Genomic DNA, 26,821 nt, shown 5'->3' on the forward strand with positions numbered 1-26,821 from the left:
TTTATTTATTGATTTAAATAGAAAAAAATAAGGTTTGATAGAGCAGTGAATCGTCTTACCAGTATGAAGGTTAAGCAAATCCTTAGTTAATTTAACACCCGTATACGAAATGCTGGTACGCACAGGACGAGATGGGCAGATCTTACTGAAAAAGCAGAAGCAGGTTAAATGGATGGGCACAAGACAGAGAAGTATGGCATGGACAAAGGGAGGTTTATGCCCTGCAGTCGGTAAATCAGATTAGATTGTAAGTTCATATCATGCCATTTCCATGCTCATAGCCCAAAAAGAGAGGCCAAAGCCGTCGTGCACCTATACTCTCAATTATGCGTGTCAACTTTACTGCAGTGCTTGCGACTGATTATTGTTTAGATCCAAACTCGGTCTAGCTGGTCACATCACGCTAGAAAGTGAATTGCCAAGGGTCACCGTTATCGAAAACGATACGGAGGACTATATGGTCATAATTCAAATAGAAAAGATTTTCATCAAACATTGTCCGTAGGAACACAGTTTTTCAAAGCAAACATCGTTTATTTAAAAAGGTTTTTCTAGGCTTTGTAATAACCTTTATACGCTTAAGTGAGGCACGAGCTAGACCTAAAATAAATATAAGGTGTAGATATTTATACAGATATAACTTTTTCACGTTGCAAGGTAAAATATCTTAACTTAGTTTATGAGATTTTGATTATGTTTATTGTTTGATTTGTTTTAGATTTATTTTTAATTTTGTAACGTTTTATGCCATGTTTATCACTTTCAATATAAATGATGAGACAAGTAGACGTAAGAACATCATTAAGCAAAGTTGTCGTTTGTGAATTCATCTCTTAAAACACGATTACATACCTAAACTCAACTTATTCGGATATTGAAGATTCCGTAATAGTAGGCTAAAAATTTGCCAAAAAACTGGACACCCAACTAATTATTAACGGTACTAACTGTTGCTTAGACTCGATTTATTTAGTTTACTTAACATCACACTGGCCCATGGGCTAAGATCGCTGGGCCACAGTCACCACACTATGGGAGCCAGTGGATGGACGGCATTGCCGTGGGAGGCCTAGGAAGCGGTGGTGTGATGATCTTAACGGTTACCGCACGGGCAGGTTCCATGAGGCCCAGGACAGAGAATTGTGGAAAGATTTGGGGGAGGCCTTTGCCCAGCAAGACACAGGGGGCTAGTCGTAAAAAAATCATCTCACTGCTTAGCAAGAGTGACAGTGACTTCTCTTTTCAAACATCTCTAGCTACCTACTGCAATTTCTCGCCACGTGCGCCAACATATCTCACAGGATCGTCACATCAGCTTAGTTTTGCCATTTCCAAATATGAATAATAAAAAAAATAAGCTCCAACTATCGCGTTTTATATAACCTGGTGACAGATCAGATTTGATCGGACCAAACGTTCAGATAGCGGAGCGTTAGAAATAGGGATCCATAATAACCCCTCTGGTAAATATCCTAAAAAAAATCCACATGATTCGGATTCCAATGATCGCATCATTACTGATTAGGTCACTAATTATGCTCTCATTACAATCCGAGTCATTTCGTTGTTACCAAGGACACTGAATAACATAATACTACGTGTATCTAACAAGACAAACAGTTTAAAGTACACTTATATTAACATAGAAACAATATATTAAGTCAATTGTTTTATGTCGACAAAATAAAGTAAACAGTTTGTCCGCCATCACTCATTACTAATCGTAACAGTTGAGTAGAGATCTGTTATAATTATAACTTACTTAAAATTTGGGTTGATTAAAATTGAAATATACGTAAAACAATGTTGTGTTAGCAAAATGATTTCAGTCTCGAAGCGAAATCAATTCTATTGGAATTTTAGACATTATTATTCAGAGAAAGTAACTGTTTCTTATGCATCACTTTGTTTCAAATCCAAGTTTAAGTTTAGTATAATGGGAGGAAAATCGTTTATTAGTAAAAGCCAAATACATTATTCAGTATTGTTTAATGAAATACCAATTTTTCTACTCTAATAACGTTATAGCAATACATAATTGATATTATTACGTGAAACAGACACAAGAAATGTTCCGAGCAACGCCGGGCAAGAACATAGTTAAGTACAATATAAAACTCTCATCAGCTATAAAATAAAATTCGCAATTTGGCACAACCTCGCGCGAGCGCAAGTTTGCGAGAGCGCATGCGCGAGGGTACGTCACCTTGACACGAGGCCCCACGGGGTACCATCGCCGTCCCTTTCCCGCGCGACAGATTCTACGAAGCCAGAGCGAGACGCAAGCGCCCGTAGACAGACGCTTTCAGAAACGCTACGCGGCTTATTTGCGGCAGCCATTTTGTATGTTCCTTTTGTCGACAGATATTAATTTGAGGACCTTGTTTATGGAGCATTATACCCAGCGAACATCCTTCTATGGTTTATGTTTTCGTTGTGGGATTGAGAGTTTTATGTTTTTTGTATGCATTTTAGTAGAGATGTTGGCTCTACAATGACTTAAGCTGAATATTTCTCAATGTAGCGTGTTAATCTAATCTTATTTGACCCGGAATAACGATTCTAACGACCTCGATAGTTGTTACCGCGCTCGCCTTGTTGTACATAGTCCACGTTTCTCATTCTTACATTAACACTGACATTTTCTTAGTGAGTATTGTCTACTTTACTGCATACTAATGCCTAGGTGTCATCCATTGAAGTCTGAACAGTGCATTTATTAAGATTCACACTCATTTCAACTGTAATCTAATTACGAGTGACGCGTCAATTGTTATGCGCATTACTCGATACAAATATAGTGAACCAATAAACGTGTCCGTTCCCAGTAATTGCGCATTTCAATACGGAATAATTGAATACATAATATATCTGTAGATAAGATAACAGGTTCGAACAGAGTCAGCTTTAAAATCGAATCGAAGATGTTTAGGATATCGAAAATTAGATTGCACGCATCCAAAAGCGTTGTACCATAAATAAAATACAATAAAAACACTTTATATAAGCGTACAAAGTGACAAATGGTAAATAATGACGTAACCTGAAAACTGTCGCGGAGCGTAAACTTTTCGGTACCCGTAGCGCCATCTATCTGTCAACTTGGCAGACCGTCGTGATCTTCACAAGGTTAGGACATAAGCCCACGGACTGGCTATTTATATAAACACTGAGGTTGTGACACGTGTTTACGTTATATGTTTTAATAACGTTAATCCTCGTCGTTTCAACGCGAAAATATATGAAATAAAATTCTATAGCGACGCTACGTAGAGGTTTTGTCTCTGATTGACGATGACGTCAGTATGTTGAAATACAAAGTGAAACGTAATGAGATTAACAGATATTGTTTATGGGAACTTTATGATGAGATATTTGATTGTGAAAGCGTGTCTTTTTCAATGCAAACGAAATAAAACTTTGAAAAAAAAACAGGAAAAATTGTACTAGATTTATTATAGTTGTAACTACAAGGCAAAAGAAGCTTAGTCGGATATCTGTTTACATAAGACGGTGACAATGGGTGGTGTACATAGAAACTGGGTCACAACTAAATCAGCACAGAGGTTACATATACAAACACACAATGTAGAAAGTAGCTAGAACTTCTACGTATTTCAAACGAAGATAGAATCCGATTTAGTAATTACGTATGTACGAAATACATTTGTCGACCACTAACAAAATTTTTGGTCTTAATAAATTATTGCTGAAAGTCAATATTCATTCGTTGTTAAAGCGGCAGCTTTGATCCATCTTCTGTGAAGATTTCAACCGTCTATCACGGTTCTTGGGATACAACCTGCTGATGGACGGACGGAAAGACAGACGGACAGACTTTGGGTACATCTATTTTGGGGCCCTTAGGTACTTAAGAACCCTAATTAAACCCGGGTGCGTGTTGAATTTTTTTAACGATGTCCTTGACAATAAGTAATTTTGAGAACTAATGTTCACAACTACAGTAGGTAGAATAGGTTAAGATAATCATGAGGCGGATTTATTACTATTTGTGAATAAAACGTTATTCAATAAATGACTAAAAATAGATATTTTAAAGCTAACATTAGGGTTTACACTGAAAGGTCAATCAGTTTTAATTCGTAATATACAAATATGCTTTTTTTTTAATTCTATTCTCTGACTTCGACAGCGACATTTAGGAACGTATAAAGTTCAGATTGCTATTCAGCATTTCAAGAGTTGTAAGTCCATCACATATGAAGGCTTTCGAACTAACCGAAAAGAAAACCGTTTTTAAATAAAACGATTTTCGGTCATTTCATTCGACCTTCGACTTTCGACTCTATTGGGACAAGTTTCTAGATGTGTAGCAATAAAGTCGAAATTGGTAAGACAATCTCGTGGAATAAATCTTTTTATAAGTTAGCTAAGTTAGCTTACTCATGTATAAGATTGAAAAACGATATGGTCAATGTGTATGACGTATATAAATAGTAATTAAGACTGAAATGTGATGATGAACGGACGGAAAAAGCATGTTGCGTCGACCAACTTAAGAATAGAAGGAATGGAAGGAAGGAATTCGTGAATTTTCGACAAATCCTTTCAACCTTCTATGTAACGATCTGACAAGTTTTATCATCTCTCAAGGCTTTTTTTACTCATAAGCAATATGAAAAAAGACTTCGGAAGTTATAATTCAGTAGAGGGGAAAAAATCTACAAGTAATTTATGTGAGAGAAGATTTTTCACGGAAAAGCAAATCGAATTGAATTCGTAGAACAGAGACAGCGAGACTTTAATACTTTTAATTTCCATTACGGTTTTATTAGTGTTCTGGTATTTCTTTCTTCAGGAATATAAGATACTAGCTGTTGCCCGCGACTTCGTCCCCGTGAGTAGAAGATATAAGTTTTGATTTATGCCTGCCCTGTTTTTTTCACATTTTCCGTTGTATCTTCGCTCCTATTAGTCGCAGCGTGATGGTTTATAGCCTAAACCTTCCTCGATGAATGGTCTATGCAACACAAAATTTATATAATTATATAAATATATTTTTTCAATTTGGACCAGTAGTTTCTGAGATTAGCGCGTTCAAACAAACAAACAAACTCTTCAGCTTTATATATTATTATAGAGTATAGATATAGATTATACTAGTAAGAAATGTGTAAAAGGAAGATTAACTGGTGTTGTGGAGCAACTTGTTGGAGGTTTATATCTAGGCCTCGGACCTAGATAGGCTGAATCGATGAAGACACTTCTAAATATTTCTGGGCTATAAGTTAAAGTTTTGTGTTATAGCCTGTTTACAATCGTGTGTTTTTGAAACAAAGTATGTAATCTAGTTCTAAATATTTGTATAAACCTATTTAATAAAACATACTACATTATAGGCTTAAATTGTTATTCGTTAGTCGTTTCGCCCTTTTCATGAATTTTACAAGTTAACAATAAGGTTTATATGACTACTAGCTGTTGCAGGCATCCGCATGGCTATAATATAAAATAGACATCACATACAATTTTTTAGCATTAATTAGGTAGCCTTGCTACGCTATAAAACGACAAATCAAGATTTTTACATTTTTAAGTAGATGCTTTAACTAATGGAGTATTTAAACATGCATCAATGCAGATGGATTGTTTACAAATTACAAAGTTTGCAACTTATCGAAATGAAGTCTTACAAGTTTTATAATATTTTAACTACTGTATCTTCTTTTATAATAACAAAAGCCTTTTACTGCAAAATATCGAACATATACAGAGTTTGCTTAAATTTTTTGTTACCAAAATAATTCAAACATTATGTAAAATAATCAACACTAAACATGAACTATGAACTACGAAATTCCCATCCATTTTACTTAACGAGATACTCTAATGTTTTGTATTTATACAGAAAATAGAGAATTCAAAAATAAATTGAATTTCTCATGGATCTCGTGAATTTTTCGAGATGAAATAGATACACCGTTCAGGGCAGGTCAGAGTAACATTAGATTCACAAGATGGCTGACAACAACTTTCTCAGCGTTCGGTTACAATTTAAACTTAAACTTTCTCGTTCGTGGAGCAATTAAAACAAAACGGTCAATTGTGATTCGTTGTCTTTGCACACATATATGGGCAAGGTTTTAACTTTTAGGCATTTAAAAGAGGTTTTGAAAGCTAGTCTTAATATCTCTTCGTCAGTTAGTCATCTTTTCAGTTTACCAAAATTCATTCAGGCCTACTGTCAGATTAGAGACAATGCAAGCGTATCCTGGATATCAAGAATTTAACATTAATATTTTATTTTTAATTACAAGAAACCACAATAATTCTTTTTTAACCTTATCTATGTCGCGGGGGGTTTCACAAACATTCAAATCACATGCCCAACGACACTAAAACTCGGAACAAGCATTCGTGGATCTCACAAATGCTTGCCCAAAAAATACAATTATGTACTTCAAATAAAACAAAAACCGTACATGACAACAACTACTTTTAACGATCAAACTGAGAACCTTTTTTTTGAAGTCGCTTATAAATAAAGTTCTTTCTCAGATCCCTGTTTCCATCTATAAAAAGCTAGCGCCTCAATAAAAGCTAAACGGTAATTCACTGCAGTCCTATTCGCGATCCATTTTGTATGCAGGCGGCGCGCGAGGACCTGCAAGTGGACTGCTATTGTCCCACGACAACCATCGGGCAGACGGATTGCATGCGAATTGCTTCATCACTACTTAAATGCGGATTTTCAGTCGGCGAGCCGTGATTAGTTAATTTATTTATGTTATAACTTTGGCGGGTTTTAGGATGGGTAATAGGATTCTGTCATATAGAGAAAAATCGTTATTGTTTTATTTGGACGTAATCGACCGTGGATCGGCTTTTTTATAAAAGAAAAGTTACAGAAATTATGTCAATTTAGAATACCGAAATAGGTCGAAGAAGTTATAAAATCTGGCCTACCTAATAATACACTACAACGTAAATTATCTTTCAGAAGAATTCATGTTTGTGTAAATTACAATATTCATGCAACCTGTAAGTTTGAAATCGGATAAAAGCAGAGCTTAGGAAAATATAAGGCAAAAGAAAATAAAATAAAAAAAGAAACTTCCAAGTGGATACTTAAAAAACGTTAATTTTAATTTATTTAATGTTAATTAATTTAATGTTACCTCGCAACTGGTCACTTGATCTTTAATCAAGTGACCAGTTGCGAGGTTTCGAAACGTCATTCCAATACAGAAGAACCGGCAAGAAACTTCATTAACAACTTTAATAAGCGCTAGTAACAGGCTGTATAGGCTTTTGAGATGAAGGGCAATGCATTGTTACGCACTGGCCAAACGCAAGCGGGTTGAGGGTTAGTCAAAAGTCTTTTACTACCCACTGCCTTTCCGAAAAGGTATAAAGACATAATATAGATAAATTGATCTCATTGCCACGCTCTTACGACACGCGGAAGACGTTGCACGGCAGTTCAGGTTTAGAAAATAGGAGTCTGAAACTACCTGCTTTCTTTTTCTTCATTCCTTATCCAAAGCTATTTTACACTATAACCGACAACCAAGCGAAACTTACTAGCGGGCAAAAACGAGTATTTCATAAAATATAAATAGAATATTAACAATTATTATCTTTAAGCGCTATTAGCATAAACTATGCAACTGTGCTGGACTGTTATAGAATGCTGAGATGACATTTCTTGATACCGTTTCCTTAACTTTGAAATGGCCATGAACTTATCTTTTATTTATATCAAAATATATGTTGAAGTAAAAACTAAATAACAAATTCTGAATGTAAATCGCGTGTAACGGGATTTCCTCGGACTAAAAGTAAAATGGATGTATATTTTATCTTATATTATTGGTATATATTTTTTCTTATCTTTTTATTGTTATATAACTTTCGTTAAGCTAGTTAAATATAATTATAAATATAATTATAAATTATATTTAACTAGCTTAACATAAAACGGCGACGAGGACGGCCTCGAATGAGATGGCGCGACGAACTGGATGAGTACCACAAACAGTGGATGGCAAAAGCAATAGACTGGACAGAGTGGAAGTATCTAAGGGAGGCCTTTGCCCAGCAGTGGAAAAGTAACAGCTGAAAAGAAAAAAAAAGAAAAAAAAGCTTAACAGCCGATGATACAAGGCAACTTTTTCATAATTTATCACCGTTTAATCCTTTCCTGGACTGCTAAGAATATTTCAAGATTTTAGCGAGACTATCGAACAGCAATTCATTTTTATACATAAGAAGAAAAAGAGATATAATATATATTTCTTCAGTTTACTCACGCGTTTTTGTTGGAATCGACTAGTTTTGCAAGTCGAACTATCGCGACTTGCTCGACTTGCACCACAACAGAAGCCGCAACTAGTTAGGCGATACCGATAACTACGCGTGAGTAAAACGACCAAGGCATCTCCTCTTTTTTTAATATATTTTTTTTAAATAACCAGTCAGATAATATTTTTTAACAACTTCTTTACCGGACCTTATATAAACTTTAACTTAATAACTGGTAGCGATCCGCTTACTCTGTATGTACGTTAGTCCGCCTACAGCAGTGAAATAATACTCATGAATTAACATAGGATGTTGCCCCCAGGGATGATGACTAACTTTTATAATTATGAATTTATTAAATACGTATCTATTTAATGAAGTTTATCAATAATAATCATAGCGGGGGCAAAGTCAAATAATAAGGTCTTTACAGGTTTGAAGGCAATAAAACCGTTCGAAGGAAATTTACTTCGTCGATAACCGTAAACAATAACCTTACCCTTTTTTTATAAATGATAAAATTACGGTTCAATTTTGCATCCAATCTATAACATAGTTGGTTTAAAAACATTCACACTTTATTTACATACATTTCAAGAACATTTCATCTTCGCAACTATAAAACTATCGTGTGTTATGAAAATCACAAACATGTTTAGTCTACGTTGGAAAATACGCGGAAAACTGTGTTATTCTAGTTTTATTTACACTCGGAACTTTACGCCTCATTTAGAGAAGGTAGGGAGGGAAAACGTTAAACATAAGATTTGATAAGGAAAAATAGAGAAAACTAGTTATACAATAAAATAGTTATAAAATAAGAAATTGTTTTTATTTTTACGAATTTTGTAGGAGTTTGTTTAATTATTCACGTAGAAATAACATATTAACTTTCTAGTATACTTTTTTGTTACGACTCCCGCACTCACGAATTTCATAAGTCTTTTGTATCGCATGGGGTTTCACAAGCATTCGAGTCACACGCACATAGATAGTATAGACACTAAATTTAATGGTAAGTTATTTGATTACTGTACCGAAACAGTATTATTTAAATATAATGACATATCTATGGTCTTCTCTTCCTTTCGTATAGTTGCTTTACAACCTGGTGCCACAAGTCTGAACCTCGGAAAAAATTTAACAAACACTTGAACAACTCTTTCAAAACGTTGTAAGCATGTGATTGTTACTTCTAATACGCACATGAATAAAAAAGACTATAGTGCATGCCTGGATTCGAACTTGCAACCTTTGACATGACAGTCCAACTAGTCCAAGGGTCCGACCACTGGGCTATCACTAGTCGCTAATCTGACAGGCTGTAGGTTCGTGCGATATTAGCACAATACGGTAAGACTGGAAGTTGAACCTAGAATAGCAAGAATAGAAACCTACTGTTAGGCTTAGATTTTACTCGTATTCCAGTAATGTATGGAACCTGAAAACCACTCGCCGTTGACAGCGGCTCCGCCCATTACAAATCGAAAATTATCCCACAAGTAATTAAAATCAAAGAATAAAAACTATCGCAAGTGTTAATCCAAATTCTAAAATATTTGTATACCAAATTTCGTCCAAATCCGTCCAGTGGTTTTTGCGTAAAAGCGTAACAAACATTCATCCATTCAAAAACTTCACGTTAATAATACAAGCAGTATTTTTACACGTAGCATTACAGCATAAACACCCTTTTTAATTCTTTCTACGAAACATTCTCCAGTATTAAATACCAAGTATTTATGCTAGGTTTTCCCCAGTCATGGCTAAAGACATGTTTAATTTATATGCGAGTGTTTGACCTCCATTGACCGACCCAGAAAAATAACGCCCTCGACTCCAGCGAACAAATGAATTAGTGCCAAAATACTTAACATAATGTGGACTATAGAATATGGAGTGAATGTTACATAGATTCAATTTGTGTAGAATTGTATACAGATCGATTTGGATATCATTTGGTATGGGGAGAAATATTAAAGACAGTGAAAGACATCTTATATTTTACAATCGTACATAATATTACTTTTTTCGCCATATATATATATTGCTTATATAAAACAAAATAACGAAGATTTTTTCTCGTACAGATGACTGCATAAAACAGTATTAATAATCATGTTGTACAACTAACCAATTGACAGGCATCCTAGGCGTCTAACTTCTTTTCGAAGAATAGACTCGACGGCAATACATGAAGAAATATATAAAAACCTTTTTATCCGTAATGAGAAGAGATACCTCCTAATTTATTAATATTCTAAACTGTCATAGTAGCTACATAAAGAACTATTCACAAAGCAGGAATAAAGAATTAAGTGTTAAAATGAAATGCACGCCCTATCAACTCCTGAAAAGAAAATTGAACAGGTACTGAATACGATGGGTAAAGGTCAAAACACTCAACAAGGGTTTAGTTATTTAAAGAGAACTGTGCCGTCAAGAGCTTTTGAAAGCCCATAAATAATAATAAAGGATGTAGAAATTGTAAATCTATCTATACTAATATATAAAGCTGAAGAGTTTGTTTGTTTGTTTGTTTGAACGCGCAAATCTCAGGAACTACTGGTCCAAATTGAAACATTCTTTTTGTGTTGAATAGACCATTAATCGAGGAAGGCTTTAGGCTATAAACCATCACGCTGCGACTAATAGGAGCGAAGATATGTGAAATGTGAAGAAATGTGAAAAAACAGGGCAGGTATAAATCATAACTTATATCTTCTACCCACGGGAACGAAGTCGCGGGCAATAGCTAGTTACTACATATAACCAACAAGCCATGTCCCGGGATTCTCTTCTCTTCGGCCTTACTAAACGTAGCCAAATAAAGTCGAAAAACTTAATCAGAACAATTATCACATACTGAACACTTTTTTTAATTCTAATACACTAGAACTTATAAAGCGTCTCGTTGCTCTGTTACATGTAAATTATCTAGTGTACACTCACCCTTAAAAGAAAACTAACTTTACTACGAGAACTAGGAATTATTTGGCTTTGAACATAAAGCAGTATACACAAGCGCAGTAAAATTACTTTTATAATCAAAAACAATAATTATCAACGAAAGTTGAAAACAATATGAAACTTAAGGTTTTTGACCTCGACGATAAAATACTTGCTGATTGATACGTCAGTACTTACGTACTTGTTTAGAAGTATTTATATGCGTGAGAGTACACAACATATAAGTTCGTTTACTTACATGAACTTTTTTGGCAGTTCTTAAATTTTTTTAAATTTAAGAATAAAGTACTCAAATACTTTAGATGCATACTAGGATAAGGACTGAGAAAATAAAAATCTGATTTTACAAAATAATAAACAATAAATTTCTACGTGATTACTTACTTCAATATATTCGACTTTAATCAATAATTTAAAAACAACCTGGAATATTACAATACGCTAGCATAAGACAGCCAAATCAACCTAAAAATGTACATGATTAAGACACAATAAATCAATTCGAATTTAAGAAAAAAAAATCTCTTCTCGTTACATGCTAAATGCAACATAACGGTTACTGACTTTTACGGTAATTTTACATGAAATAAAGGTGCATATATTAATTTACAAATTTAAACAATAGCAAGCTTAATATTAATATAGGTATATGCTTAAGAAAGAAATTTACTTATGCTGAAATAAAAAGATACACCGAAATATGTACCCAACTTTTAAAAACTTCACCACTAAAGTTTAGCTCGTGCAAAAACCTATCGTTTTCAAACAAAAGAATTAATAAATTAATGAAAAAAATAAGTTCAAAAGCCCTTCACAATGTATAACGCTGACGTCTGAAAACGTACGAGCGGCCGTTGACCCACGGGCCGTTGAACCCGTTTCGGGCCACGGTACTGTTCCGAATAATGTGGGGTCATTTTGTTACACTCAACCATTAATTGCCGGAGCTACGTTTATATAAACATATATGTAATTATGTTATATATTATACTAGCTGTTGCCCGCGACTTCGTTCCCGTGGGTAGAAGAAGATATAAGTTATGATTTATACCCGTCCTGTTTTTTCACATTTTCCATTGTATCTTCGCTCCTATTAGTCGCAGCGTGATGGTTCATAACCTAAAGCGTTCCTCGATTAATGGTCTATTCATCACAAAAATAATTTTTCAATTTGGACCAGTAGTTCCTGAGATTAGCGCGTTCAAACAAACAAACAAACTCTTCAGCTTTATATATTAGTATAGAGTATAGATATGGATTATATAGAAGTTAAAGTTCGGAATATATATATATATAACCCTTCAGGTTAAGAAAAGTATTAGGTACTAAAACATACTGAACTAGCTGTTGCATATGGCTACTGCCCGCTACAAATCGAATAGTCTTCAATCCTGGTTATAAACTGTCAGTGTACTAAGTTTCGTCTAAATCCTTTTAGTGGTTTTCGTGCAAGAGGAACAAACATCCAAACATATAAATTTAATGCGTTTATAATATTAGTAGGCATAGTAGGATGAATCTTAGATTTTTTTAGAACTTGATTGTATTAACGTGTGCAATCGTAAAACATGTCGTACGATTTAACAAGTTTCATGTTTATTTTGAGTTGAGATTGATCTCACTTTGCATAAATTTTGATTTTAACTGTATTTCGTATTAACTAACACAAGTAAACATGTATTTGATATTAATATGTACACCAATTTTATTTTTAAAAACCTTTTCTGTAACTATTTTCGCAAACACGTTGTTATATACGTTATTTATTACAAAACCAAGGTACCCTATATAGATAACCTAGCATGTCGCAGTTACTAATAAATTACATTCATTATAAAATGAAGTAGGATCTTGAATGATTATTCAATTAAATCGTTAAACAAATATACGAAAAGAAACTAAAGAATTCTTAATTATGTTGAATGAGTGTCGATTCTAATTTGGAGTTAAAGGGAACGCCTGTTCGTAATATATTGTCCTCCCCCACGATGTTCTAAAAATATTGCAAGAAAATCTAACCACAGTTTGAAGATCGTAATATATCAGGTTAAATAAAATGTTGGAAGAAAACTTTTTAATAAATAAATAAATTTATCAATGAAAACGTTCGATTTCTCAGGTAAGAGTTTAATTGATAGCCTATTTTAGTCGAATATTTTTTCAGCGTTGAAACCGCGGGTAGCTAACGCTAACGAAATATTTTGTTTTTTTTTTTATATAGATCATATCTTTATAAAAAGAAAAACAGATAAGTATTCCAAATTACTAAACATTCCTTTAACGTTTCTAATATACAAATTGTTGATTTTCAGCGAATCAAAAAAGGACTTGCAGTGATGTCATTTCTTTGAGTTTCCTTCGACTTCACAAAAAATAGTATAACCCATACCAACGTGCCCTCTCTGGTCTTCTCAAACATTTTTACGCGACAAAGGCTTTTACTCAAAACAGCTTTAAAAGAAAACAAAATACAGTTTCCCTATAGATTACGGAGCCTTCGAAACTTTTATTTAAGTTGGCAACTCCGGCCGACTTTCAAACAAAACATCGGAGATTTCCTCCCCTTTTTAATAAGTTCCGATTTGTTGGGACGAAGACGAAGTTCTTTAGAACAAATAAAGTTAAAAAGTCTAAAGCGATCTGGGGGAAATGTTTTCTTTTGATGTAAACGGTCGGTGCTTTAATAACTTACGTATTTCACATTTTAATAGGAGACCGTAGCACGAACAAAATATAACGTTCGTCATATAAACGCGTTTTAACCAGTTTTATACAATTAATCAGAAAGTGGATAGATATTTGTTTCGCCATTAGGAACGCACCTAGTACGTACGTCGGATATTTTGACACGATTATGACAATTACCCAGAACCCAGATATATTTTTCAGATGGAAATAAAAAAATATTGAAGTAATGAAAACAGGTAACGTAATTAATAATCGAATTTAGTTCTCTAAAACATCGTTATCAAGTATTTGTTGAAATATCATCTCAGAATTCAATCAGAAAAACAATCGTCTTGAAAATTGAAAATGTATATTTACAGTATCTACATTCCTCTCTTTGCTAAACAAATGACGCCAATATTATTCGTAGGGACTGTTTCTTCTCAACTGCTCCAAGAATGAAGAAAATTAATCCTTAAAAGTCGCGGGCGGTTTTCGTTCGTGGGTCTCACAAACCTTGTCCTACGCGGTAGCTACAATAATTTATCCTAAAAAAAAGGCTAAAATCTTAAAAAATGAAGTAGGGTTGTATTGGACGTAGACGATAGTCCCGAAAGTTATAGCAGAAACTGGCAATCATAACCCAGTAAGAGGTCTACCTGTGCACTGTCGTAGGCGGTAGATCCCTATTCAGTCTTATTCAAGCTTATGTTAATTGAATGAATAATAACACATCTAACCACATATACAAAACAATAAACAATTTCATTAAGAACAAACAGCGCTATATCAGCGCGGCGCAGGGCAGCGAGCTGCGCGGGCGCACAATGCTCGCCGGACGTGACGTCAGCTTCATGAATGGCCGAGTGTCGATGACACGACGCATTGTTCGCGATACATATGTGGTTTATCTCTCTGTGTATGTATGTTTCAATATAGGACATTTTATTGTGGGAGTATGTTTATGTACAGGTTAATTTAGTCCGGAAGTAAGTCAATTTAAGGTCTCTTTCTTTAATATGGCACTGGAAAGAAAAAGAGTATTGACATTTGCAGATTCATCCCTACAAAACATCTCTTACAACGATGTAAATTCAAAGAAAGAAATCCAGTCCTTTTTAGCCGTATCTACCAGGGGCCATCCACCCCTGCTCTATGAAGGAACAGACATTGACAGCCTAATGTACATACAAAGCTATTTAGTTTTTTGGATATGAAACTAATTAAGGCTATCGGTATATTATTTTTAAATGACTCCCGCATTAAGTAATTTAATCTCTGTGACGCGGGGTTTTCAGAAACATTCAAATCACGTGCACAAAGACAATCAGACTCAGAACCGGCATTCATGTATCACACAAACGCACTTACGCGGTGATGAAACCCACGACACGTCGCGAAAAGTGGTTGTGGATTAAGGTAGTCCCTACGTTTGCCACGAAGTAACATTTTAGCCTTTGGAATCTACTGCGTGTTTAAACTGGTACCCAAGGTAATCTATTTGGTATTGCATAGTCGTACACTTTCAGTAGGTATCAGATTAGGTTTTGATTAACCTACACTTTTTTAGTTATTCTTAAACATTGCATACCATAGTGCATCTATACTAATATATAAAGCTGAAGAGTTTGTTTGTTTGAACGCGCTAATCTCAGGAACTACTGGCTCAAATTGAAAAATTCTTTTTGTGTTGAATAGACCATTAATCGAGGAAGGTTTAAAGCTATAAACCATCACGCTGCAACTAATAGGACCGAAGATACAATGGAAAATGTGTAAAAAAACAGGGCAGGTATAAATCGTAACTTATAACTTCTACCCACGGGGACGAAGTCGCGAGCAACAGCTAGTGTTTTAGTATACCTCGTTACATATTGAATTCGGAACCCTAATCAATAAAATTAAAACTAAAAATATTTTATTTATTTAAATAGTCACTAATAAAAACCTTAAGGTCGAGCGCTTCACACATAATCCTTCGGTATTTTCAAGAGATGAAAGTAATTGAAATAAAATATAGTTTGTAGTCTAACAAAACGCTTCAATCTTTTTACGTCCGATACCTTGAAAAATTACGGATTTAAAAACCTCATCTGAAAAAATCCCCAAGAAGTGAATTTCTATTGGCGAGGGTTATTCATGTCATTCCCGTCGAGAAGAACTAGACAGAAACTACGAAGTTTTTTTGCGGGTGCGAGCTAGTCGGACTCGCGCACCAACACAAACCTGGGCCCAAATTCTGCTATTTACAATGACGATGAATGAATGAAAATTGGATTAAATTGGCACTATTCGTATTATTCTTAGCTAGATTTTCAATAATTGTGTTAACGTGAAGTAGGAAGCCCTGAAGGTTTTGATTCCCTTGCGGGTATCGAACTTTAACGACATAAACAGCTCTATCTTTTGATTGCATTGAATTAGAAGTTTTATATACACACTAGCTGTTGCCCGCGACTTCGTCCGCGTGGTTAGAAGATATAAGTTATAATTTATACCTGCCTTCTATCTATCTTGTAGGATTCAGTCAGCGTTTGCAATGTAAGCGCAAAAAATGAGTTCTTTTACGACCTCACATCAGAAACCTCAAAAATTGTAGCCTATGTGTTATTCTGATGTATAAGCTATATTGTGGTAAAGTTTCATTCAAATCCATTCAGTAGTTTTTACGTGAAAGAGTAACAAACAGCCATACATCCATACTTACAAACTTTCGCCTTTATAATAGTAGTAGGATTTTTAGAGCAGACCAAAGGTATAGAAATAAATTTCAGCATGATACCTCAACGCGTTTCTACAGACAGACAGAGATCAAAATAAGTGTATAAGATTTCCGATTCTATCTTTGAAAGTACAAAACCCTTAAATCGATTTCTATAAGCAGTCCTTTTCAATATCTCTTATACCAACTAAAATTCGCTACAAGACAGAAACAGACAAAAGAATCGATAAAAAGAAAAGGAACATTTATTTCAGTGTTGGGGACAAATTCAATAGATGTATTCGATTGGGTCGACAGTAAATCGAATGAGACGACAAAGTTTATCGAGACCGAACATAACTCTATATCACATTTGTGGAGTTCTAGAGTTTGACATCGCGTTCAATAGAGGATGCTGTATGAGGTTTCAAAGTTATATGGCGGGCATTTGTAGTTATTAATGTTGGTTAAGTTCGATATGAATTCGAACGAGATACGATAGAATATAATGAGATGTCATTTCTTCAAGAGGAGTCGTAATGGAATAATTGTTAACAGTAATTGACCGGCCCGTTGGTGTAGTGGTTAGTGGCCCTGACTGCTATGCCGCAGGTCGTGTCGATTCCCATCCACGTTTGTGTGATGATCATTTGTTATCTGTCCGGTTCTTAGGTATTTGTCAGGTCTTATTTTAACAGACAGACATAGTTACGTCTATGTCTGTAACTTATAACAACCCTCTTTTTGCGACGCGAGTTAAAAAGGTAAACAACGTTTTTTTCAAAAACGGATATTGTTTTCTTGAAGAATTTTCAGCCTTACCTAAAATATTAGGCACTAAGTTTGGCAGAAACATGTCTAGTATAAAAAATACCTAATTCCCTATAGAGGAAAGATTTTTAAGCACATTGTGCTCGAGCATTTTGTGGTTTATTAAATGATTCACACGTGTGTATCGGCCAAACCCGCTGTCGCAACTCATGATTAAGGACTCCGTTTAGGACGGACACTAGTCGGGCAATCCTATCAAATAAGCGTGAGTAAACCGTTGCATCATTTAATTATCACATCGCACTATTATAAAAATATATCTATTATACTTTATTCATGACATAACTCTATACTATAAGTACCAATCGCTAAAACTGTTGAAACTTCATACAATTTCAGAACTATCGAAAGTTATCACGGAGTTTTAACAAGCCTATCGGTAAGTACAAGTTTCGACCTTCGAATTTCGCCTAAGGCTGTCTTATTGATTTTACGGATAAGAAGGTTGTAGGCTGTGGGGCTTCCGTCTTCGGATGTCCTTACTAAGGAATAAGCGAACCATTGTCGTATGTCATATACAGCTTGCATAGTGACGTCATTATGGCGTAAATAACTATTTTGTTTTTATTTATAACTACTATAACTAGCTGTTCTCACAGACGATTTCTAAATCAAAAATGATCTCAAGGGACCATAAAATCGGGTTCAAAACTATATTATGTGTTAATCCTGGTTATAAACTATCTGTGTACCAAGTTTCGTTAGTGGTTTTGGCGTAAAGACCCATACTTACAAACTTTTGCGTTTATAATATTAGAATTTTATATTATAATGTATATTTTAAAACGTTATAACTTTTTATGAACGTGATTATTGGAATTGCCCGACCAGTTTCGGACCAACCGCTGTCCTTAAAGCTCATGAAACTAGTCAGGCGATCTCGATAAATAAGCGTTAGTTTACCATTGTTCATTTACGAATTATGAATATGCTGTAAATGTAAGGCCCGAGCACAGGATTAGTAAACTTCATCCGCCTATCATTAACATAAGTACTTATACGACAAACTGATAACTTGATCATTTTTTTGAGGAGTTCAAAGCTTTGACTGATATGGTATGTGTTCATCTATGGCACTGTAGCGCTTTAATAGGTAAATCATTACATGGGTTTAGAAGTTTTCGTTTGAAAAAGGTTTTATTTTCCGGCCAAGGTTTCTCATTTTCTAGGTGTAGGGGGTTAAAATATTGATGGGTTCTACCCTATACATCGAGGAATAGAAAACAGTTAAATGCGAATCAGACTAGCGATACTGACAGACGGACAATCGGACAGACAGTTGTGCTTTAGCACTGAAATGGTAAGACAAAACGGGATCATGTAAGATTCAGATTACACACTTTAAGTGCGGAACCCCTAAAAAAAATATCAATACCTAGCTGTTTCCCGCGGTTTCACCCGCATCTCGCGGTAATTTTTCGGTTTTGTTCTTATCATATTATCATTTTTTTCGGATTTTCCGAATTTATAGATACCATCTAGGGAAGGTCCCTAGACTGCTAAGCATACGTCAAGACTAAAATAAGCCAAATCGGTTCAGTAAGTTGTCGAGTTTTAGTGAGCCTAACGAACAGCAATTTAATTTTATATAGGTATAAGAAAAAGAAAATATAATCAAAAAAACCACCATAGTCATTCTGAAATAGGTTACCTACATGAATAATTCACTCAAGAATTGCCATAAAACCGTTACAAAGTCGCCACTGTTTTATTAATTCGTATTAATTAACATTATCAATAAGTAATCGCATTTACTAAGCAGGTTCTGCAAATATCTATTGTTCTAGAGTTATGAAAAAAACATTAGTCTATGGTGTAACAATAGTCAAATAGCGAGCGTTGAAGTCTTTTATGGGTGTCCTACGCGCCATGGTTGGTGCAAAAGTTGCAAGCTATTGTAAAAGATCGGAAATAGTGAAAATCTATTTATAAATGTAGTTCAACGTCTTATATTTGATAAAGCTAGGTTATTATTGTTAAAAGTTTTTTAAAATAAGTAGGTATATTTTCTTTATTTTTATAGTAAAATAATCCATAGTTACTGTTTACTACCAAAGAAGTTAGATTTTTAGCAATTGATTCGTAATTATTTCATCGGTTTGCTAATTTGAATCCCTTTTAGATCGTATTAGTAAATATATTTCGCGAACGCAATCGACGATGCTACGGGTAAATTAAGAACTACTAGCGACATCTATTGTTGGTACAAATCATTACTAAGTTTTAAAAAAGCTTAAGATAGCGCCATCTATCACGGAACGGAAACAACTCTTTCGTCAAACTGCTTATGAACTACAAAATCAGTTTTAATTATTAAATTCGCTGACCAATGCTTATTATTTTAATTTCGTTTATTTATACATCTAAATGTGCATACGCAGTAGAAATATCAAATCTCTATAAAGACGATATCTCTTAATTTTTGGCATATTTCGTTTTTAACTTGTTTATGTGAAATACACAAGTTTGTGTTATACACAAGTTGTTGTAATACAAATAGGTTACACCAGTATGACTTGGATAAAATGATACGTAAAACAATATTATTGTTAGAAACTAGAAACTCCTGTCTTGATTTTAGATTAATCATGAATTACGTGTTTAGCGCCTTAGCTTCTAAAAATCTATATAATTATTCTATTCTCTACCAAATAATAAAAAATTTGATTGGTAAATTATAGTCAAGTTTGGGGCAAATTATACTTAACATGTGACACACAAAGGCAGTAATACCTACTCCATTTATTTAAGTATTTAAAAATGGTAATCACTTGGTTTTACTTTTTGTCTATAAACAAGTTTAAAACCACAATAATGATAACGAAAGCTTACATACCACCGAAATAACCCAGTGGGTAATTTATTAAATATATTTATATGGTTGTGTACAAAAACCCTAAGATTGAGATTCGCTATAATAAGATTGTTTACCTATTTTTAATACCTGAACTAATGGAGTATATGTACCAACACTTGTGTGTTCAACCTGTAAAAAACCAAGAGACGTAGTAATTCAAGCTTAACATTGTACCGCATATAACATTCCCGTCAATATTATTTATTCGAAGGTAACTTTACAGGATAATAAAATATTCTGTTACTGGAACTTAGCTTGACACGTTACCGTGTTTCAAGATATGCTTTGTCTGTTGCATGTCACTGAACATGTTTTTAAAGATTATTTAAGACTGTTAATAGGTTCAGCCTTTCTGTCCACGTAAACCGCAGGTCATGAGCAAGCTTTCATCAATTGACGATTGCTTGCAGCTTTTAAATTACACGGATTCATATTAACTGGGTATACAGAGCGGCAGTTAGCCGCAGTCTGCCTGTCGCCTTGCGCTCGTCATGCGGTGCTGGATAATATTTTGAGTTCTGTTAACGATTTATAATTATAATGGTATCCTACCTTGTAGTGCTGGTGTGCTGCTTGTTCCTCTGCTTCGTACTTATGCTTGATGTTCTCTATCCGCATCTGCTTCAATATACCAGCTACCTCGATCCTGGGTATGGGATAAGTAGGACATTATTTATTAAAGTAACATTAATTCATACATGAAGAAAAATGTTATCAGCATTAGTGGTTATGGTTTTACGATTACTTTATAAACCCTCGTATACCCTACAGCCCAACTCCTTGTACTTTTTCATCTGTTTACACGTATAATTTACTTGTACTATTATAACATTAATGTGATGGAACTCTGAGACTGTAAGTATTCAATTGAACTGTTAACACTGTATGCCAAAGACTGTTTGTTTCCTAAATAAAATAAATTAATATATCTTTGTTCCTCTTGTTAAGGGTTGAATAATAATTCATGTCTTTAACTGCACGGCCAGCCGAGTGGTTCAGGTCACTACGCCAATGACCTTGTGCGCGTCGTGTCGCGAGTTCCCCGCAAAGTACAAGCATTTATGTGATCCACGATTGCTTGTTCCGAGTCTGGGTGTCTTTGTGCGTGGGAATTAATAAAATTCCGTAGTCTTGAGGGAGTCGATATTTTTTTTAATAAAAAACTAGGCCCTTTGGCTAAGCAAATGTTGGACTATTCACAGTGTAGTAGTGTCATTACACACACATAAATTTATTAGTCACCAAATTGATTTGTTTCACTGTTGCCTATTTGTACATATCCTTGAGTTTTACGAGTTCGAATCTCACTTGACCGGGTCTTTATTATGAACCTTGAGCACAAGCTCACCCATTAAAGAAATAAGGCTTGATTAAACTATTGCTGATTCATATATGATCTTGCAAATAAATGTGTCTGTCTTTGTCATACAAATACAAAACAGTACCTAATCCTCATATTCTCCTGCAGTCTCCTCAGCGGACCGAGGTATTCCTGGGAGCGACCTCCGCGCACCTCGGCCAGCTGGTGGTCCACCTGCTTCACCCTCTCGCAGTACAGCTGCTCGCGAAGCACCGAGAACTGACGCTCCAGGTTCGCTGGAAATTGGAAGCGGGAAAATTTATTTTATTTATAAAAAAGTGCATAGTAAATACATTAAATCTGGTGCATTGTCCATCAAAACTATTGACGTAGTTTGTCTGTTGGATCTTTATAACATTTGTGAAACATACTTATTATGTAGGTATGTACATACATAAGTATAGTATGGTAAAGTACAGGTATAGTACATAATATTAAGGATGTTCATTTACAAGCTCCAAAAAGAGGCTTGCCTGTCGAATAGCAGGTATGATATTATTTCTTCGCCTATGTTAAAGTATGTATTATATTTGCTTGCTATATTTTTTATGTGGCTACTAGACTGTTCCATAAGGTAAGGCCCTACAGTTTTACGTGTGTAGGAATAAATAAAGTTAATCTCATTGTATGCAAACCAACCAAACATTTGATCACAAATGCTTCACTATCCTTTTCTCAGAATGGAAAATCATCAATGACTCCTTACACTTTGGGAGCAGCAGAAATGGTGTGCATAATGATAGTCAGACTTCTACTGACTAAACTTTTGAGTGCATAGACGCAAGTCTCATGCATGTCTATGATGAAGGTAGGAATAAAAAAAAAAGAGAAATCAAATAATGATTTACAAAACTCTTTGTAGATAAGGCATAACTTTTTCATATTTGTTTTAATCAAGGTTAATAGGGAACCCCCATTACATAGATTGCAGCATTTGAAAGTACCAAGTTCAAAACATTTGTATCGCATTCACATTAGTGTCATTACCAAAAATTGTATTTGTCATAGTATGTAATGAAGTGGGTATTTTTATATATTATTATATAATCAAAATGTTTAGTTTGCAATCTAATAAGTATTCAATTGTTGTAATTAACTTTTGTAAGGGTTTATAACATTTATTTATAAACAAAATATCTAAGAAATATGACTTGACTTTGACCTACTTAATGATTTTTAAGGCTTGCAAGCGTAAAATTACTAGGAAATGGAGCATTTAATTAAGCCTTTTATACCTAAAAGTAAAGCTGACTTTCTTACACTTAGACCTTTAACAAGCAAAGAAGGAAGGCAATAACAATAATTACTTGAGAAATTATTATATATTGAATTTTGCAAAAAGGATTTTGTTAAAGTGGATATCTGTAGTAATTTTGTAGCAGCATTGAAAATATATAGAATAACCATCATCGCCATAACAGTAAGATAAAAAACACTAATCAAGATGACAATTTGTTAAACAAAATTGTCGTAAAATATCTAGGGGAGTAGTAACTATTTCAAATAAATTAACACGCAATTATCAGCGTATTGAATACCACAATCAGTCAGCGACCTTAAAATTCATGATCGAACTCGTAATCAGCGCAGAAAATTACATAAAATAAACAATTCAAGCAAAAACTTATCATTGTTTTGTAAACATAACCTCAAAGTAACAACAAAGCGTACTAACACAGATTGTCGAGGCACTCGTTCCTCCTCCTCTCGCACTCGCTCTCGTCCATCTCTGAGGAGTCATCGGAGTCCGGTTCATCAGCTTCTTCAGCACTGGAGTCCCTGTCTGGACCTCTTGAAGACCCATTGGACCTCTCCGTGTCTCCTCCCGACAGATCCCCATCCCCGTCACTGTCACCTTCCACCTTCATTGACGGCATCTTCACTGATTTCTGGAAGAATGACCGAATTTTGTAGCTGATTTAGCTGGTAGGGGTTTATTTGTTGATTTTCGCTCCTTTTAGAAAGTAGAACAACAACTGTCAAATAAACAGCTTGTCAGATGCGGAATTGTCAACGTCAATTGCTAGGTTGTCAGATCAATAATTAAATTCTACTAATATATTTACTTTTTGGTAGTTTTATTATTTTACATGGTATTTATTTTACATTTATATTACTTAACCAGAATCTAGAGACAGCGAAGTTAATATTTCTTAAAAAAACAATCTAGGTTCATAATCAATAACCAAATTACTTCGAAGTCATGCAGATCATTTTAAAAGAATTGAAAAATCATGGTCTGGTTGTTGTATGAAAGATATCCCAGGCTAGCTGTTACAACTAGTACTTGGTGAAGTAATATAAATGACGTGAAAAAACGTTTAGTTACGTAACGTTTCGTTAATATCGTTGCTGTCACCGTAAAAGAAAAACGTAATAACGTAAAGAATGAAAAAGAAAACGTTTAATTTATTTTTCAGGATGCTATATGGATACATTTTTGGGTTTTTACACGTACGTCGAGACAAAAATTAACGCCCCCTAAATTGGAAAGGAAAATATACGCCTAGTGGATGTCATCCACCGTAAAGCGATTGCCCGAAATAAGATGGCGAGATGACTGGCGCTCAGGCAGGCACAGCCCCCTTAACTGGTTCAATTTTGTTAAATAATTACTATCTCGGTTACTTAATCCTGGCAATGGTATCGAGTATTATCAGCTTTGTAGAAGCTGTATTAACTAGAATCCACGTTAATATTAACAAGCAGTATTATCAGAAAGAAGCTTCTTTGAAATAGAACTAAGGAAGTTAGGCTTTTGTTCTTTTGTAAGACATTGATGCCTTACAAAAAACTAAAATGCGTACCTGAATTCGATCGGGAGAAGTGATAACTTTAATTATCTAGTATTGCTACCTTATAATCGGTTTACCCTTGCAAAAGAAGTAATGAATTTTAACAAAACATTTTTTTAACCCTTAACTCTCTCCATATCTCTACAACTTTGAAAAGGCTCTGCAGATTTCTATCAGTCACTCATAAGATCATTCATTTATATTTACCACAAACTAAATAGAAATCGCTCAATCCATTCGGGAGCAATAATGCCACAGACAGACACATCGAACTTACAACACCCCGCTTTGTGCGTCGGAGGTTAAAAATATAACATTTTATTGCGACATTTTATGTGTGCATTATTGTGGGAATCGAACCCATACCACGTGACGCAGTTGTTAGTGGCTGTTGGTATAATTGTGGCAAGCAATTAAATCCATGCACTTAGTAGGTATAGGCTATGTTCGCAAGATAAACTGTACGTACACAAAAATAAAACAAACATTATTATCTGATATTAAATTTAATAGGTATTCTATTATTTACAATAAATTGTTCACTATTAACATGTTATTTATTTATATCTTTATCATTTCCTCAGTTGTTAATAAATTATATACATGGCTATTTATAAATAAGATAATATCAGGACTGTGAAGGACAAATCCACAAATTTTACTTCAAACGCGAACGATACTTGGGTAATATTGTTCTTTGATTGTGAAAATTGGAATTCCTAAATCGTACCCAAACATCGTTCATGTTCAATTAACAATAAGTCGAAAATACACAATAATGGAAAACAAAATAATAGTTTACAAGTTTTAGCACCTCCACAGGTTAAAAACTGTCTATATTTTATACCAATAACTTAAAAACTAATGGAATTTCACAATAATTAGACTGTATGACACGACCTCTCAAAATCAGTACACAAAAAAAACACATTAAAATTGTGATTATTTTTATTTGAATATTAAATCCACAGTTTATTGTGGCCTTATATATTTGGCACTATATTATTTGGATGCACATGTCTATCTACACAGATATACAATAACAGAACTATTCAGGAATTTAGATTTAGAATATCTTTTTCGTAATATTAATTTGTATTGCAATGAACTATCGGAGTTGTGTTCGGAACCAGATAATATTAATACAATAAATTCTAAATCATTTGTACCTAATGTAGTACCTACGATGTGATACTACGAGTAAATACTAGAAATAATACCATATTACGATAAATATTCATATTATTTTAAGTATTCGTCGTAGAATCCCTTTCGAGTTTTAACCTATGTTATTATTGTCTTGTACAATTTGAATAAAAGTTACGTTAAGCTGAAAACAACCTTATTTGCTTGGCGATAAGAATGTAAATAAGTATGTTGAATGCATGAGATGACTTATTAATATTCTCTGGTTACACGAACGGTACCATGTCGCCATTCCGACTACAAGCTGTGGCACACTCAGTCCGCGAATATTCACTCTAACATTATTTATCTATAGGTATACGTAACGGGTAAATTTGCCAAAAAGAATATTTTTATTGGCCGAAAATATTAATTGAAATATGTATACTATAAAAATCAGATATGTCGTTGTACAGTAGGTAAATTGATTATACGGATATAAAATATTGCTTTTCTACTCACTATAATAGCAGTGTTAATTTTAATTGGTTTTATTGTAACTATTAACGTCCTACCACCGAGTCATTTCCTTATAGAGAAATCCACAAGAAGACTACAGGAGAAATTTTTCAAAAAATCCTATTTTTTAAAATCCTACGTACCGTACAAATTTGGCAATCAAGAGAAATACTTTATTGTTTTATCATCGTATTTATTAACTATCTATGATTTATTTATTGCAAACTATAAATTCCATTGCATTATTGTTGGTGTATTAGTTTAGAAAATTTTAACAATCTTATTTAAGTTAACATGCTTATTTTAATTTATTCGGACTGGCAATACATGCGAATACCTATTATTCTCAATAATTTAAAACACTGTTGCACGTCGTTTCAAATAAAATGATTAAATTTAAAAAAGTAATGCATAAATGCAAAGGAATAAAAGTGTATTTATTGGACAGTCTTCACAATTGGATAAAATTCTTTTTATTAACACTAAAGGAATGTTTTCTATAATCACTTTGGAATGTATAAAGTATTTTAATAGCATTTTATCAGCGAAAATAACCCCTAATTAAACTAGGCAAAATGTTTAAGTAGTTTTCCATCGATAAAACTGGCAATTTTGATTAATATTCGCAGTTAAATATTTCAAAGTACATGTAAAAGATCCCATGTTTAATAATTCATGGTCTCATATAAATAATAACATCAAGCAATAAATATAAACATGCTTTTATTTGA

At 34.0% G+C, this 26,821-nt stretch overlaps 1 protein-coding gene across 1 annotated transcript in view; it reads right to left on the reverse strand.

Moving 5' to 3' along the window:
• LOC113503653 (breast cancer metastasis-suppressor 1-like protein) overlaps window positions 1-23,659 on the reverse strand; it is an 84,230-nt gene extending 60,571 nt beyond the window's left edge. The window contains exons 1-3 of the mRNA XM_026885685.1: window positions 23,327-23,659; window positions 21,737-21,887; window positions 20,844-20,937 (exon numbers count right to left, since the gene is read on the reverse strand). Coding sequence (XP_026741486.1) covers window positions 20,844-20,937; window positions 21,737-21,887; window positions 23,327-23,528 — 447 coding nt within the window. The 5' untranslated portion in view covers window positions 23,529-23,659. The remainder of the gene's footprint in view (window positions 1-20,843; window positions 20,938-21,736; window positions 21,888-23,326) is intronic.
• Window positions 23,660-26,821: the final 3,162 nt, after the last annotated feature.

This window comes from Trichoplusia ni, chromosome 20 (assembly GCF_003590095.1).
Source record: "Trichoplusia ni isolate ovarian cell line Hi5 chromosome 20, tn1, whole genome shotgun sequence".
Classification (NCBI taxonomy): domain Eukaryota; kingdom Metazoa; phylum Arthropoda; class Insecta; order Lepidoptera; family Noctuidae; genus Trichoplusia; species Trichoplusia ni.